Here is a 17,816-nt window from a genome sequence, read left to right on the forward strand (position 1 = left end):
ATGTTCCAGGTTTACTTCACCAGTCTGATGGTAGAACAGCTAGATTAAGAGATCAATAATATGGAAAAGATGGAGTCATGGATCTGAAGATGGAACTGGGAGAAAACCCCACAGTTTCACTAAAGCTGGATTGGAGGTTAAGTAGAAGGCTAAACATTGGATGCATCTGGGGCCAAAAGGGATGCTGCAACCACCCTTTAGTAATGTTTGCAGTGCACCATGTAAGATGCACTGACAGCACTATCATCTTATAGGAAGCAGGTTGCTCTTGAAGGGTCCTGAGAGTATGTTTATTGGCTTTGATGATATTGACATGCAATATCTTTAATTGCTTAATTTGCTACCTGAGGTTAAAACTATGAGAATGTTTCATTACCAAATGACATCATCATTAGGAAACCCCTAACAACCATATTTTACCTGCAATTTACCAGTGATAAAAATCCTTAAGGACCTTTTTCCTTTACTATCAAGACATATTCTCTAAAGTTGTCCCTATGTTTCTCCAGAAGTTCTGATCTCAAAAGCTTCTCAAAATGATTCCAACCACATCTCTTTGCAGTCTTTTACTGACAACAATTCCATCATAACGATATAAAATTCACTTCTTAACTCTGAAAATATTCCAACCTCTCAAGCTGAGCAAACTTCCATGGCTATGATTCAAGTCGTAAAATTCGTTAGAGAAAATATGATCTAGTGTGGTGCTGCATAGTTTTTTTCCTAAGGTGTAACTGGTTTCATATCTGAGGCACTTTTGAAGTTCCCTTTTCTCAACTTCATTTGATCCAAGGCAATGCATGTAATCATTACTCCAGCATATACGAGTTCCTCACTGGACGAGTGGTTTTTGCGCTCAGCTGCCAATCCGGTAGTCCGAAGTTCGATTCCCAGCTCAGCCAACGCGAAATCAGAGGAATTTATCTCTGGTGATAGAAATTCATTTCTCGATATAGTGTGGTTAGGATCCCACAATAAGCTGTAGGTCCCGTTGCTATGTGATTAATTGGTTCCTAGCCACGTAAAAATATCTAATCCTTCGGGCCAGCCCAAGGAGAGCTGTTAATCAGCTCAGTGGTCTGGTAAAACTAAGAGTATACTTAATCCAGCATATATGTCAACCATGCAAGGTCTTCCTCATTATTTGATGAAGCTCATTCATTTAATTCTCATCCTTCTTCCTCACATTTAAAAAAGGGCATCCACACATTACTCCAGCAAGAGGCATCCTCAGACGTTTCTTCCATGACTCCTGTAAGCTGGATAATGCTCTCAATATCTTTCCCAACTTGTATTTATTCTTTCTCTTCTCATCAACACAATCAGTGTGGTAGTTGACCCCTTATCCATTTTCATTCTCCCTGTCTAAAGGAATCGCCATTCCTTGTGGTAATCCAATGAGAAACTTATCCCCAAGAAGAATGTCGCTCCACACCTGGATGTAACATTTCCAACTGTTTTTGTGGGCCAGTCCCTAAGTAGTCCTATAATCAAGGCTTATATTTGTGTTCATGCCTGTACTGTAGCTTCTAAACCCATTAGTTTGTTTGCTTGTTTGTATGGTGTTTTTACGTTGCATGGAACCAGTGGTTATTCAGCAATGGGACCACCAGCTTTATGTGACTTCCGAACCACGTCGAGAGTGAACATCTATCACCAGAAATACACGTCTCTCACGCCTCAGCGAAGTGGTCAAGAATTGAACTTGCAGCCATTGAGGTGGTAGGTGAAGACCATTATAGTTTTCAAATAATCAAATACAGTGTATTCTCCTTTAACAAACATAAGTGGACTCTGGCACTAAGGTGGTACAAGTATCTTTTCCAAAGTGTGCTTAACCCTTAATGTACAGATACCCTCATAAGAGTAACAATTACAGGTTTTGAGTAGTGGATGGATTACCTCCTGGTGAGTATCAATATTGCATGCATTTGATTTGAAGAAATCAGGCAGGAAAGAAGTTCCATACTTCAATAGCGCATAAATTTACTAATGGTAACTTTTAGACTGGCTCAGCTCACTGATTCTATGCGGTTCATGATTTAGTTGTGCACTTGATTTCAAAGGGGCATGTACGGCCACTCTCTCTCCCATATGGCGTGTTTTTATTTATTTGCTTTTACTAAACATACCCAAGGGTTGCTGTTGGTTTTAGTTCTTATCCTTTATGATAGTATGTCAGTTATAATTGTAATTTTGCAAAGAAAAGTGCAAAGAAATATTAGAAGAAACATGTATAACCCAAAAAAGTTACAGTATCTTAGATCTTAGTAAATTTATGTAAATATTTTACAAGAAATATACTCAGTATTTGTTACTGATTTTAGTAAATATCTGTTTGATATTGTTTGAGCTTCAATTATAATTTTACAAAATAAAATAAGATTATTAGAAAAAAAACATATATAACTTGGTAACATTTATGACTGTCTTATAAAAGAGACCCCACCAGGGATTGTAAATGGTCATTTTCAACTTCTCGTGAAGGGTAGGGAGAATTTTTTTTTTCTTACACCTTGAGCATTTGCATATCTTCCTCTTTCCACTGATATGTTTTTTCCTAAATTGCCAGGCCTCAAAATTTGCCCAGTCTGGGGTGCTGCATGTTTTTTATTTTTTTTTCAGCCCAGGTCTAGAGGATTAAATGGGGGAAAGGGGGTCATCCCTTTCTCCTTGATCCCCACATATCCTGCATGACTACAACATCTCTCTTGCTTCCTCAAAATGTCATGACTCAAACAATGTTGGCTGTAACCTGGGGGCTAGAAAACAGATGATGGTTCACTAGTATGAAAGATGTGTTGCACTGATGCTACAATAATAAAACACACCCCATATATTTTCTCTGTAAGCAGTCTTATTTTCCCTGAAAAAATTTCCCTTGTGCTCCCACTACTTTCTGTATTGAACCTGGGATAACTATTTTCTTTATTCATACATGCCATGCCCAGGCTGGGATCCTGTTTAAAACATAATTCAGAAACCAGCATCTAGTAACTGATTGAATGTTAGTCAATCCCTTGTCCATTTTTCATTTATTAAAAGGCTCTCGGCATGCCACCAACTAAAGTTTCAGTCAAATGCAAAGCATTATTTAGTCTGTGGTCTGTTTCAGTAAATATCAGTCGATTTGCTTGGCTCCAAGTGGTCTGTGGCTGCCTTCAACTTTCACTTCCTTTCATATTTGTCTTAGCATCAAGGAATATATCATTCCTTTTTGCATTTTCCAATATTGATATGCCTACGTAAACTTTATTCATTTCTATTCCTCTCCCTCATTCAATTACTACAATATGCATAGACACCCTTTTCCTCATCTTTCCAAAACAAAACTCTGGTTAACAAAGATGTAAAAAGAATTCCGAGGTGTAAAAGAAAGAATCTGACACAATGTAAAGTGTTTAATGTACTTTCAAAATTACTTACTAAATTAACATCGTGTGACCAAATATACAGACCACTGCTTAGGAAATTAGCAAGTGTCTACCAATAACTACAAAATGGCTTCCTTAGAAGTAGCAAATTGCAGCAATCATTTACACAAGATTTTTACATCTGATTAAATATGAAAAATCTTAAATCAATTTGTATTTTTCATAACCAACAAACCTTCGGCCTTAACGTAAGGATAAATTCTCTGGGGCCAGCTGGAGTCCGGTTAAAAATAGCCCAAGGAATTGGTGGCAACAGGCGTCAGTCAATAGGGGAGTAGGAGGAAGTTACGTGACCTGCTTTACCCCGTTATGCATCATCATTTCAGTTTCTCTCTAGGCGTCTTCGTAGCAAGGCGATTCGGTGCCTATCTTTCACAAGAAGTCAGTTATTTAGTACTTTGTACCCACATATGCCTACTGCATTCTGGATTTTTCTTTCTTTTTTTGTTGTGTATATTTTATGTGTTTTTGATCTGTGCTTTACTTGTATTTCCCAAAATGCATGCCTGTGTTTCAGGTAAGCCTCCCAGGCATCAGAGATAAGAGATTATGTCCAAGAGATGGTAGCATCCCTTGTTCCTATTACTTCTCTTCATTGTATGATGACCCTCTCCCCACTTGTAGTAGGTGCAGATCTAATGTTTACAATGTAAGTAACCCTTGCTCTGTGTTGTCTTTGGCCTCCTGAGCAATGGAAGAGCTTTGCTAATAAGATGCAGCCAATTCCTTCTGTTACTTTTAACCAGACTCCAGCTGGTGCCAGAAAATTTAGCCTTGCGTTAAGACCAAGGTTTGTTCCGTTATATGAACAACATCGTATTTACATCTAGTATAAAATCATACATCACCCATAATCACAGTAAAATAAACATGCATCAGCAGAGATCAAAAACATTTCATATACTTTTCATTGTGTAGTATACAAATCTGGGACAATATTTTGCTGAAATTGGTCCCCATCTTTAAAATGTTTGCCATTACATTTTTAAACAAATATATTGTAGACCTGAACTTCTAGACACAATAAATATATCAGTCACTAAATACAATTGCCTTGACAAGTCAAATGAACTTCATCCAAATAAAAATCTGGCCTTTACATCACATGCCCTAATGCTAACATCACTCTTTGTACCTAACGGCCACAGTCAGTCAAAAAACAAATGCTACTTCTTCTTCCGGACACTACATCACCCTTGATTAGTAATGTTCTCCACTACAAGGAATAAGTGTACATAACTAGTCACCTTTCAACTTTTGCGGAGTTTGTTTCTTGTAGAGGCCCAAAACAACCTTGAGTGACAAAATTACAGGAATACTCACCGGCAAGAACAGCGGCACATATATTGCATACCTGCAAAAAGATAAAATCAGTCAAGTTACTGGAAAATGAACCTATTTGAAAACAGGTGAAAATGGTAATGTTGGAACATAAATGAAACATGCATGCATAATTTGAGTTATAAATTATTCTATCTACCATATTTTTGTTTTCATAATGGACCTTTACATAGTCTTCTGTTTTTGAATATAAAAGTATAATTCTGGGTGAATAACTTAACTTGAGGCTTTGTGACAATTAATAGGATGTATATACTTGTTTCTTTGTCATACAAAGGCAAATAAATTTGTTTTTAATAAAACCTCCGATTTAATAAACAAAGTGATCATATCTGTCATGGCTGAAAAAGACAACAGCTACAATGTGATAAACTGAATGAGTAAATTTTCAAAGGTACATCATTACAGGTTACATGAAAACAACATATGAAGGTGCATGCTCTTCTTCCAAATCTTACAATTGCATAATCATCTACCTTCCTGACCAGTCACCCCAGAATTGATTATGTAGATTGCTGGCAGCATCAGAATGAATAAGTATCCACAACCAGTTTTAACAAAATACAGTACACATAATGTACTTACTTCTGATTATCTGGGAAGTATAAAAGTGCCAACATGGAAGGGTGGAAGAAAGCTGCATCAGCCTGAGTGAAAGAGCGACTGCAATACAGGGTTGCTTCCTGCAACCTTCCCTCCCTTGTTGCTGTGCCACACTCACCCCACTCCTCCACAGCGCCCCACACCCATCCTCCCACTTCATCACTTATCACCATATTGCTGATCTCCCCTACCAATTCGCAGAGCGACTGAAAAAAGCAATCGTTAGGTTATCATACTATAATAGATGCTGTGCCACCTACTGCATGCCTTTTTCAATTCTTATCAGTTCACCTTCTTTACAATCAATCTGTAAAATTCTGAAAGGGTGTTCTGCAATGTACATACAGGATATAAATTGCAAGTAAACAAATTCATCAAGAGTTAAATGGAATGGAATACAGGATTTAAGTTAAAAACCAAGCGATGGAACCTATAAAGTCAATAAGCGCTGAAAGGGAAATTAACAGTAGAATGGTTTGAAAGGTGCAACAGGAGGAAAACCTTGCACTTGCACTAAGAAACGATTGTTAGGAGAGAATGCTTAGCAAGATGGAAGAAAGAGAATATGAACAGAGGTAATTTAAAAGGAATAAAAGGCAACCATGAGCTAATGGTTAAAAGGATTAATCTTGTCACTATCTAACAGCCAGTGAGCTCACCTGTAATGTTATGCGAATATTAGCCAGATATGACGACACCCTCGCACGTGCTAGGCCATCCAGCTGCCAGTCAGCCAATTTGCAAGACTCTTTGGGTGCCATTAATAAAACACCTTCCTCATTTTTCTTAGTAACATTTGAAAAGGAGAGAAGAGAGAGAGAGAGAGAGATCAAGATAATTGCTAAAACATATAACAATATTTCCTGCTACTTCATATGATACAGTGGTAAGGTTTTACAATCTGTCTAGGTTCAGTTACTCATGAAATTTAAGATGATATTCATGAAATTTATACAACTTAGGATTGAATTTTGAGAGATCGCAGTATTATTGAAAGAAACTCACCACTGTTGGAACGGGCAAAAGTTTGTGGAGATGAGTTAATACAGTTGTCATAATCCAGTGGGTATCAAGCTCGACAGACTGGGGATAAGAAGCATTGGCATCCAGTGCAGGAACATTATGAATCATCACTCCTCCCCACCTGGGTACCATAAAGCTGAAAAAATAAAAAAAAATTTTTTTATCATAACACTACGTACCTGTTTCTATAAAATTCAATTGCATCTACCTAAATGTTCATGGCTTAGTGTTTGCTTGGCAATAAAGCCTGCTACGGGGGAAAAATGCATCTAAGATGACTACATTTTCATATAATCCTTGTTACAAAATTTTTTAGCACAATCTAAATCTATGGACAATTTTAGTCTAAACTTCCAGGGTAGCATATTCTCCATACTGTAAGAATTAGTGGAGACCCCAAGAGCATCTTCTTGCACTTCTTCTAGTGGCTTATGTTACACATGATTATGTATGAAACTGCCCACTGATGTGTTTGTAACCCAAGTCACAGAATCTAGTGTTGCTCTATGCAGTCGAGATGAGATAAAGGCCAGTTTCTGTGCTATAACTGTTACTACAGCTCTCCAGATAACTTTCCCACCTAAATGACAAATTCAATAAGCACACTGTAAGTCACTGATGTATATTATCCCTTTTCTGCTTGTTTTACTGGAACTGCCTATAATTTCTAAATCACAAAGCTGTTCTTTTACATAATAATTAAAAATACAGGTTCACTAACTGCTAATTAAAAATACAGGTTCACTAACTGCTGATGACAAAAGTTCCTACCTTTACCATGATTTTTTTAAACATAAAACTATACTATCAAAACTAATTTTTCATTCATAACCTATCAAGCACTATGAATGAACTATTCACACAGTTTATAACTGATTTACTTGTATAAAATCAGCTACAATAAACTATCAAGTTTTGTTCCCAGTTCTATGTCCAATGACATTTATGAGTGTTTGACATATGCACATGAAAAGGGCCCATGAAAAACAGTTACCCCAACTAAACATTAAGTTAAGAAAAGACAAATGACATTTAAGGACTCCAATGATCCTTATAATCACTTCAGGGATCTAATGTAAGTCTTTAGTGTATCTTTTTAAGCAAGGACTTCAGGAAGGAAAAGCATACATTGAGGGTAAGTGTAAATGGAAATGTAAAGTTGTAGATATTTAAGACAATTGAACATTCAAAATAAAAACCAACCTACATTTATAAGTGGTACAACTAAACTAAGCTTGTATAGGAATCGATGATACAAACTGAAAAAAAAATAACATGAGCAATTACAACATTGAAACAATAATGTGTTGCTATGCTACTATTAACAGTGTAGTCTAAAACAAAATATGTAACTTATTGAGACCTAAAATACAAAACGGTCTAATGTACAATATCCCTTAAATTAAGCAGGCAGACCTAGAGGTAAGTTGAAAATTTCATGTGCATGAATCTATTGCTATGAATCTAACGCACATCCATCCATTTCATGCTTAAGCAAAAAATGCCTTGAACAAAGCACCTAGCAAGGAGGGTTAACTCTTAAACTTTATGACAGGTTTTGAGCGATGGACGGGCTACTCATGTGAGAATAATAAATGGTCCTTAAATGACTTATGGCAACTGTAGTAACTCAGCATAGGACACAGGGGTATCAGTGTGCCTTGAAACTTGATGAGGGAATGTACTGCTCCCCTTATCCCACAAATTCTTTTTATTTATTTACTCATTTTGCAAAGAATTATTAGGAAAAACATGTAAACCTCACAAAAAGTTACTGCAACTCCCCATCTCAGTAAATCTCTAAATATTTTACCACAAATATATTATAATCTGTTACTGATTTTAGTTCTTATCTATTATGATATTGCGTGAGCTGTAATTATAATTTTACAAAATATAATAAATTAATTACTAGAAAAAAGCATGTATAAGTTGGTAAAATTAGCATATTTTTACAAATGTCTTGGAAAAGAGGTCCAGCACAGGGTTGTAAATATTCACTTGCAACTTCCCATAGAAGGTACAGAAAAATTTATATATATATTTTTTTACACCATATCTTTCCATTGATGTTTTTGTATTAAATTGGCCAACCTTAGTTTGCTTGGTCTGGGGTTGTGCTTAATATTATATATCTAGCCTGTCCTGTAAGGGTTAAGCAAACGCACACCAATGCGTATACATGTCGGCCTTTGAAGTGTGCTTGCAAGAAATTGTAGGCTTCACTATACTAAAAGCACTACAGTACATGTACTTTACAATGTCGCTCTGGCCCCAAACTATATTCCTATCTGCATTTACCTTTTGTCTCTTTCTCATGGGCTATCTGACTTACTGAACATAACTGAGCTCTAATTTTTTGCCTTTCAATTAAGAACACAGCCTATGAATGAGCCTTATGAATCTATAAATATGAACTGGCCCTCTCAAACTACTGTTCTTTATATTAACGATAATTATCTTCTAGAAACTAAAACATTAAGCTGAATCAACAAAATGCAATTATTTATTATCATTACAAAACAATTTAACCAGACTTCTGAGACACATTGCTATATTCTCATGGAATGAAGGACCAGCCATTGTTGTCATTGTGAAATGGAATAGAATATACAATTTAGGCCAAAGGTCAAGCGCTCTATGAGTTCATTCAGCACTGAAAGGGAAATTGAGAGTATAAAGGTTTTAAAGAAGTAACAGGAAGAAAACCTTGTAGTTGCACTATGAAACAATACTGTTGGGAGGGGATGGAAAGTAAGATGGAAGAAAAAGAATGATTGGAGGAATGAAAGGGGTTGCAGCTAGGGGCTGAAAGGGTACTACAAAGAACCTAGATTAAAGGAATGAAAGGGGTTGCAGCTGGGGGCTGAAAGGATACTACAAAGAACCTAAACTAATATCTACAGTGCACTGTATGAGGAGCACTGATGCGGCTACCTCGCAACAGGTCTCATTTGTGTCATTGTGTGGAAGTCTACATAATGTAATTAAACCTCTCTTGGCTGTTGTTAGGAGAAATCTGCAGGCATTGGCACCTGTTGTGCACTAGAATGCAGTCTGTGAGTGGTCTTGCATCCCAAATTAGGTGAAGTCAGTATAGGTAATATGATTAAGCTGATCTGGAGAGTTTCACTCACAAATTACCCTTAAAATAAAAAAGGATTCTGGATGACACTCCATGCAGAATGAGGTTCATATTTTTGGGGACATCAAAACAAAATTGTTCTGACTGCATATGTAGATACATATCCTCTAATTTTCTGTATACCTGATTAACACACAAAGAAGGAAGAAAATGTAAGAACATCCATGCTTGGCGTAATTAGTATGGTTCATGTTGAAACTTTAGTACAACAGGAGTTTCACAGCATACCAGGGATGTTTTTTTAGCTCACACCATCAACAAGAGAACCCAAGGAGATTACTGACGAATATAAGTGCTTACAGCATTTGAGTTATTTGCTTTAAATCTATGGGTTGTTTATTTAAAATCCCTGTTATTATCTACTGAGACACTTACCTGTTTATTTCTAAAGGAGTGCCATCTGCTTTATGTATGAACAGAGGAGCCTGTTTTACCCTTGGAATATAGACCACAAAATGAAGAGATGGCCTAGTCCGAACATACGAACCTGGAATAAAAGACAGATGATAAGATGTCAAGTACGTACTGACAACATACAGTTGGATATCTGGCTTTATTTACCACTGAGGATACCTTGTACTCGTCCCAAGAGTTTTGCAAATACTTCAGAGTTTTGTCGTGGAAAAAAATTGTATCAAAACCAAGTAATAAGAATCATTAAACAGCACACATAAGTGGAAAAGCATTTGTCGTAATAGTATGGCCTAAAAAAGAACTTTTTCCAAAAATTTCACAAAAGTTATTTTGAAAACCAGAACCATCTTATAACAGATCCAAGAACACATCCGTTGTAAATTATGTGGAAGATTTTATTTTAATAGACTGATAATTGTGCACACAAAAAACAATCTGTAAACCTCAGTTTGTAAAAACAGAATGTGTATCATTTAAACATCCAAAATCAAGTCAAGTTCAAAATATGTGAACAATATCATAAAAGTTAAAAACGTATTGAGAAAAGTCTAAAAAAAATTTCCCAAATGTATCTGTTATACATTAACCATTTTAATTAATTCAAAATCATGTTTCGTACATGATACAAGCAAATATCCCTGATAGTGTATAAAACTGGTATCCAAAATTGACAAGATAAAAAACAAAGCTAGCAGGCAATGACGTGACCAACCCTTCTCAAAATATGAAATTTTTATGCCTATGACAAATTCAATTAAGTTTCAAGACAAAAAACAGTAATAAAATAAAATGAATTTATAAATATTACATACTATGGAATGGAAGATAGAATTTAGGCCAAAGACCTAGCGCTGGGACTTATGAGGTCATTCAACGCTAAAGGGAAATTGAGAGTAGAAAGGTCAGAAAGGTGTGACAGGAGAAAAACCTAGCATTTGCACTTTGCAACAATTGATAGGAAAGGGTAGAAGGACAGATATAAGAAAGAATATGAATGGAGGTAGTACAGTAAAAGGACTTAAAGGGAGTTGCAGCTAGGGGCCAAAGGGAGGCTGTAAAGAACCTAAAGTAATGCCAACAGTGCAGTGCATGAGGTTTACTGACAGCATTATCCCCCTACAGGACACCCTCCATGAGAAAGTTCAATTAAATTAGATGGTAAATATATTAAAACCTACCTAATTTGGCCTCAATTGCATTTATGGTCAAAGGCAGCTGTTCTTCTGGCAAGGCAAAATGGGAATAAGATGAGGACCACTGTGGGGATACATTAAGGCCAGTCATATAAAGTACCTGAGACCTTATACTGATTTCAGAAATGCTTTGCACCTGCTTTGCAAATGGCTTCAGGTAATCTGTAAGAAAAAAATATCATAAAAGAAAGCCATGGCTGACAATGGAAACACTGGAGAAACAATTCTACAGTTACGTATGAGTACATATATTTAAAAATAAATTTCTACAGAGCTTTCGGGAATCTTTTTGACTGAAAAGGGGAATCGAACAAACTCCCGAAAGCTCTCTGTAGAAATTTATTTGTAAATACATGTACCCATACATAACTGGATTTGTTTCTCAGTTTCAACTTGTGCTACTATGAGTATTTTTTAATTAATAGAAACATTATAGAGTTTGTGCTCACACTAAAATAACAGGCAAGATTTACAATAAACTAAACTACTGTACAATTTTCAATTTCATCTGGCCAATATTACATTTTGGTATCAAAATGGAAGCATTTTCCTAACATGATCATCACTTTAAAACTTCAAGAGTAGGGGAACAAACCAATAAAAAATTTTAATATATTAATTCTAGAGAATCTTTCCTTTCACACAGTGCAAAGTGAATTCAAGGAAAGGAAAGGGGAATGAAAAATTGAACATACTGATTACAAGTAAACATAGGAATGGTCAGAGATGTGTCTTAATGATGGAAGAATGTAGCAGAATGAAGATTGAAAATCAACATAATCAGAACAATGACAATAATGACTACACAAAGGAAGCTAAATACTGCATTATTGAATGTAACATTTGGTGTCAAAAGAGATTCTCAAGATTAAAAATATAATTCATGCAAGTGATTTTTGATGTCTAAAATGTACAAGAGCAAATGGAAATAGACAGATATGGATACTATATTATGGTAGAAGAGTAAACATCAAGAGAGGTAGTACATTACTATTACCTTATAGACATACCGGGGCATAAAGCATGTATTGAGGGGATAGCATGGTAGAAGTGGAAATACTTTGCCAGACAATAGGCAAATTAGAAAATTTCACTTGTGAACAAAATATTACTGTTAATGGAAAAGTAAATCCACAATAATATGTGTGTTTGATCTTTAATTTATTTTATTAACTCATGTGATTATGAGGTTTCTTTGGATTACTGCTAATGTTATTATTATTTAGATCATTTAACCATACTGCAAAGTTAAATAGTAAATTATCATAAGGTTGGGCAAAGGCAGAAGTTACTGAGAGATGAGGGATAGAGAGATTACTAAAGGCAGAAGTTACTGAGAGATGAGGGATAGAGAGATTACTAAAGGCAGAAGTAGAATGAACAACAGTTGGAATGTCAGGAAATCATGGAAGGTAAAGATAAAGACCAAGACTAAAAGACAATGGCAAGAGCTCTATTCACATCTAACCAGGTGAAGGGCAAATCTGATACAAAATATTAATTATGCACTGAATAAAATGGGAGAATGTGAACATTGCATTATTTACTGGGAAAGTTTTTGCCTCACATATTAGTTGGATTTTATTCAGTTCACATGAAATAGCAGCAAGTCTATGATTGCAACCTTTGTATTAAAAAATAAAGCAGTTTTGTTCACACTTGTAAAACAACGATGCTTTTTATAAAATAGAACTATGGTAATAATATTCAATTCTTACAACAACTTACCTGAGACTGCCTTCTTTGCATCCCAGTTGACAGATATCAACTGGGGCTCAGGCACCATTAGTGTAAGAGTTACATCATAACCTGGCTCTGTTGGAACCTGGAAATACAATAAATATTAAAACAGGTGATAACCGGACAGGACCACACAATAAAATTTCATAATCTAAAAGTTTTCAAAAATGATATTTTTATGATAATATAAGGTTTTACATATAATTGCCAAGCAATTACAAAGCTGGCTTTCTCCCTGGGCAATTATTTTGTGGTGGCGCTGGCTCACTCTGTAGAAGCTAGTGCTGCTAAAAAAAAAAAAAAAAAGCATCTTCCTAGTGAGGTTAAGCGTTCTGAGCGAAGGGGTTCACAGGAGGGGCCTGAGATCCATTTCAGAACCATGTCAGGAATCCAAGAGACTATTCCTGAGTTCTTCGGTTTATGCGTCTCAAAAGATTTGATGAGATTGCTTATGCCTTGACCCAAATGTAAATCTAGACCTCTGTACCTGAATATGAATCCAAGAATCGACCTATGTATATCCCTAAATAGTCAAGGGGGATAACTTCCAAGAGGTCTTAAGGAAAATTAAAAATTCCACAACCTCAGACGAGACATTATCTCTTCTGCACCAACTCCTGAATACAGTCTGCCTCAAAAAGCTTTTAGCTCTGACAAGTCTCCTGACAGTCTGTAACCTATCAGAGCCAAAGTGGACAATCCTTGGTGGAACCTGTTAAAGTGCAGCTATATGAGTAGTGACTGTTTTTGTAGCAGAAGTCTTGGGAAGTCACTAACAGTCAGAGTAAATTGGGGAACCACTCTTTTCTTGGCCAGAACTGAGCAACTAGTGTCATAGTCATGTTCTGGTAGTTTATCACTTCCCTGATCATTGCAAATGGTGGAAAGGCATAAATGTTCAGTTCTGTCCAGTCTAGTAACACTGCATCCGTCGACATGTGAGCGGATCCACAGCTGGGGAGTAATAAATTGGAAGATGGTGACTGCGGATCCGGGACTGAGGAGCAATAAATTGGAAGATGGTGATTCCCTCCTGTCACAAAGAGATCCACCAGTGGTTTTCCAGTCTCCAGAGATCATTGCATACCTGGATATTCAACTCCACTCTGTCAGGAGGACCTGATTCCCTCGACTCAGTTAGTATGCCAGGATGTTCATCCTTCCATGAACAAAATGAGCAAGGAGAGTTTCTTGGTTTTGTTCTGTCCAGAGAAATAGGTTCTTTGCTGTCTAGTAAAGAGTGAAGGAATAAGGTCTCCCTTGCTCGCGAATATAAGACAAGACTATCATGTTGTCTGCATAAATCCCACTATTCTCCCTGAGACTGAATGGGAGAATTCTCTTGGGGATAGAAAAGCCCAAAAGTTTGAGTCCAGAACCGTGCCCAATTAGAGAATCTTCTGCATCGGTATCACTTGTAATTTCTTGACATTTATCAAGATCCCCAATTCTTGAGTCAAAATACAGGCAGTCCCCAGTTTTCAGCAGGGGTTCTGTTCTGACGGCTTGATGATAAGCAAAAATTGCCATTAACTGAAGCTCAGCGATTTATGGCGCTGATAACCAATGGATGGTCTCTCTGTTAGGTATGTATCGGCACCATAACTCTATTATCGGTGCCGATAATTGGAACTTGGCACATTAACCGAGTCCGCTGATAACCAGGGACTGCCTGTGCATAATTTCCTGAAGTCCTCTGTGCACTTCATCTCTGAGGGAGAACGAAGCCAATCCTCAGGATATATAGAGACACAATGTCAAGATGGTTTAGCCATTTCCAAAGAGGAGCAAGAAACCTCATATGTAAATACTTGAAACAAACTGCCCAAAACTTAAACAGTTTGCCTCAAAAGACAGAGCGAAGGAATTTCTTGGAATCTGGATACATGACGATATGAAAGTGTGCATCTTCCATATTCTTAGTCACCATCCTGTCGCCCTGATGTAGAGAGGTCATAAATGAGGCACTGGTCTCCATGTGATATTTCGTCTTTACTACGAACAATTTAACACGCTGACATCCAGGACTGGGCTCCAGCACCTCAATGACTTGGGGACTACAAAAAGCTAGTTGTAAAAAACTTCTTAGTTGTGGTCTAAGACTTTCTCTATCGCTCCTTTGCGTAAAGAGCTTCTACCTCTCGGGAAAGGGGGGAATACTTCTGACCCTGGTGAGTATGCAATTAATGCTATCGGAGAAGAGGATAGCAGCAGCTTCTCCAAAAGGAATTGAATATCCTTCCTTCAAAATATGAATTAGCCAGGGTTCCACCCCCTCTGTGGTCCTATTCCTTTCGGTCTAGATTGCAGGTTTAGTTCTATCTCCTCAAAAGGGCTGAGACTGCAATGGAGATCTTAGATGTAGGAGGAAGAGGCTCTTTTGGACATCTGGTCAATTTAGTAAACAGGTCAGTAGTGGATTTTTTCTGAATATCATACAGCACATCTTTTAATGTGATTTTCAGAAAAAGGTAAAATTTATCCGTGGGCGAGAATAAAAGCGCCGATTTCTGTGTCGTAGTCACCCCTTTTGACGCAAAAGAGCACTCTTCTTTAAGATACTCGTAGAGAAGAGGTAAGTATGTTCACTAAAACCATCCCTTGCTGCCTTGGCCGCGCTGGACAATACTCCTAGCCAGTCTGAAGACAGATCCTCCACCAGATCAGGATAGTCTTCTATTTTTCTTGTCAGTGCCCTCACAGTCAACCAAGAAAACTAAATACTATCTCAAGGACCTTAAACAAGTTCTTGACAAGATGCTCCAGTTCAGGGGAGGAGAAATAAATCTTTGCTGATGAGAAAGCTGAGCGTCATGAAGCATCAACCAAACCATAGAAGTCTCCCTGGGAGGAGGCAGAAGCTCCCAAGGAAGGAGCTTCCACGGTAGCATAGGACCTGTACTTCTTTAAAAGAAAGCTACCCCTCCACCTCTCGCAACACCTTCAAGGAGGAGGACAGAACCAACCTGGGGAGTCTGACATTTTCATGGACCTTCTTCCTCGTAAGGAAAGTAGACACTGGCAATATTGGAGTAGAAGGCACAAAAAAAGTCTGGAAAGTTCAACAGGAAGAACTTCAGCAAGGAGGAATAGGCTGAAGAAGGGGTTGTTTCCTGCTCTACTTCCTCCTCTTGAGACAAAATTGGTGACAACAAATTGTCATTAGACTGAGAACCATAAGTTCTTCCAACTGGTGCTTGATGGGAGCTAAGGAAGTGCTCATTAGTAGAAGCAGCACACAGTGGGTGCTCCAATTCTGGCACCGAGGACCCCATTGCTGGCACCAAGTGGCCCAGATGCAGGCCCCAACTGTATGTCAAGAGTGAGCCCCAAGCGGTCGGATGTGGGAATAAATCAAACAGAAGTGGATGCCAGCTTTCCCAGTGGAGAAGAGCGCTCGGAGATGAAGGAAGTCATGGCTGTCTGAAGCGGGCACTTACAGGAGCCCTCATGATGTTCATGAGAAGGAACTGGGCAATCAGGACCAGTGAAGGACTCTGTGCTATCACAAGGCTGGAGCTGACAGAGTGCTTTGGCGGAAGACAGGTGAGAGCCAAAACTGCAGGAAGGCTGTGGATTGGTGACCTCCCTGTACTTCTTAACAGGAAGGGGAGAACTGTCTTCAGTAGCAGCATGCCACTTCAATGGTCTGGAGACCGAAAAGCGACACTGATGACATTTCCTGTCTGTAGAGGAGTTCACAGAGTCTGATAACAGATAGTTAATACTAAAAAAGATGCCTTTCCAGTGGAGCTCTAAAGGTAAGTGATATAATAAGTGTTGATCATTGTAGAATACTTTGGATAAGTCTGGAGATCTCAGCAAATTGTTCATAGATCACTAAATTACCACCCCCCCAAAAAAAAAACTACCACTTTGGATTGAGCAATCTATTAGTGCAAGCACAGAGCTTCCGTATTTGTTGAATAGATAGGGCAAAGGCCAAGTGCTAATACGAGGTCATTCATCACTGAAATGGAAAATGAGTAAAACGGTTTGAAAGGTGTAACAGGAGGAAAACCTTGCAGTTGCACTACAAATCAATTGTTAGAAGGTTGGAAGTAAGATGGAAGAAAGAGAAAATGAAAGAAGGTACAGCAACAGGAATGAAAAGAGTAGCAAAGCTAGGGACTGAAGGGACGCAGCAAAGAACCTTAAGCAATGCCTATATAGTGCACTGCTTGAGGTGCACTGATGACAGTAACCCCGTCTATTAGGTTGTTTGTCAAATAAAACTAATGTGCGTGGGAAATTGACAACAAAACTAGACTATACTGTGAGTAATTGATTCATACTGAAGGAGGTATGTACTTGCATACTGTAAACAAACCAGAAAAAGATAACTCACCTGTCTCATGGCTTCCTTCCTCTGTTGCCCTTTAAGTTCATGAAGAACCTTGTTTCCATCGGCTTTTTTGCTGGCTAGGGTGTTGATTACCATGTCCTTGATGACTGAACTAAGTAATGTCACATCTGGAACATTATTACAGAGCATTACTCAGTAAGAAAAGAAAATGCAAGCAACAGTAAAACGTGCTCATAACCTTAAGAATAGTTACACCATTTATGTTTAATTTTGTTACAAAACAAATATGGTTTGGATATAAGTACAATCATAATACAGAGAAAACCTACTTCATGCAAGTGAACAGTCCAACTTAAAACTTGCATTTATCTTTAACAATGTGGATTTCACTGATCATAGCTATAAAAAATAAAATCAATCAAAAGATACACACACATATACTACATATATATATATCTATATATATACATGTATATAGTAAAACAAACTCATCATATGAAATCTTATTAGCTATCTTCCATGTCTTTATCATCTGAATGATATAGTGAACAGTCCAACTTAAATCCCGCACTTATCTTTAGCAATCTGGATTTCACTGATCATAGATATAAAAAAAA

General features: G+C 37.4%; 1 protein-coding gene across 1 annotated transcript in view; it reads right to left on the bottom strand.

The window, feature by feature from the left end:
* Positions 1-3,386: 3,386 nt before the first annotated feature.
* The window catches only part of LOC135217370 (GPI transamidase component PIG-S-like), a 39,691-nt gene continuing 25,261 nt past the window's right edge, over positions 3,387-17,816 (bottom strand). Inside the window, 8 exon segments of the mRNA XM_064253212.1 lie at positions 3,387-4,788; positions 5,361-5,584; positions 6,038-6,163; positions 6,384-6,537; positions 9,922-10,033; positions 11,139-11,315; positions 12,882-12,978; positions 17,242-17,366. Coding sequence (XP_064109282.1) covers positions 4,674-4,788; positions 5,361-5,584; positions 6,038-6,163; positions 6,384-6,537; positions 9,922-10,033; positions 11,139-11,315; positions 12,882-12,978; positions 17,242-17,366 — 1,130 coding nt within the window. The 3' untranslated portion in view covers positions 3,387-4,673.

This window comes from Macrobrachium nipponense, chromosome 7 (assembly GCF_015104395.2).
Source record: "Macrobrachium nipponense isolate FS-2020 chromosome 7, ASM1510439v2, whole genome shotgun sequence".
Taxonomy (NCBI): domain Eukaryota; kingdom Metazoa; phylum Arthropoda; class Malacostraca; order Decapoda; family Palaemonidae; genus Macrobrachium; species Macrobrachium nipponense.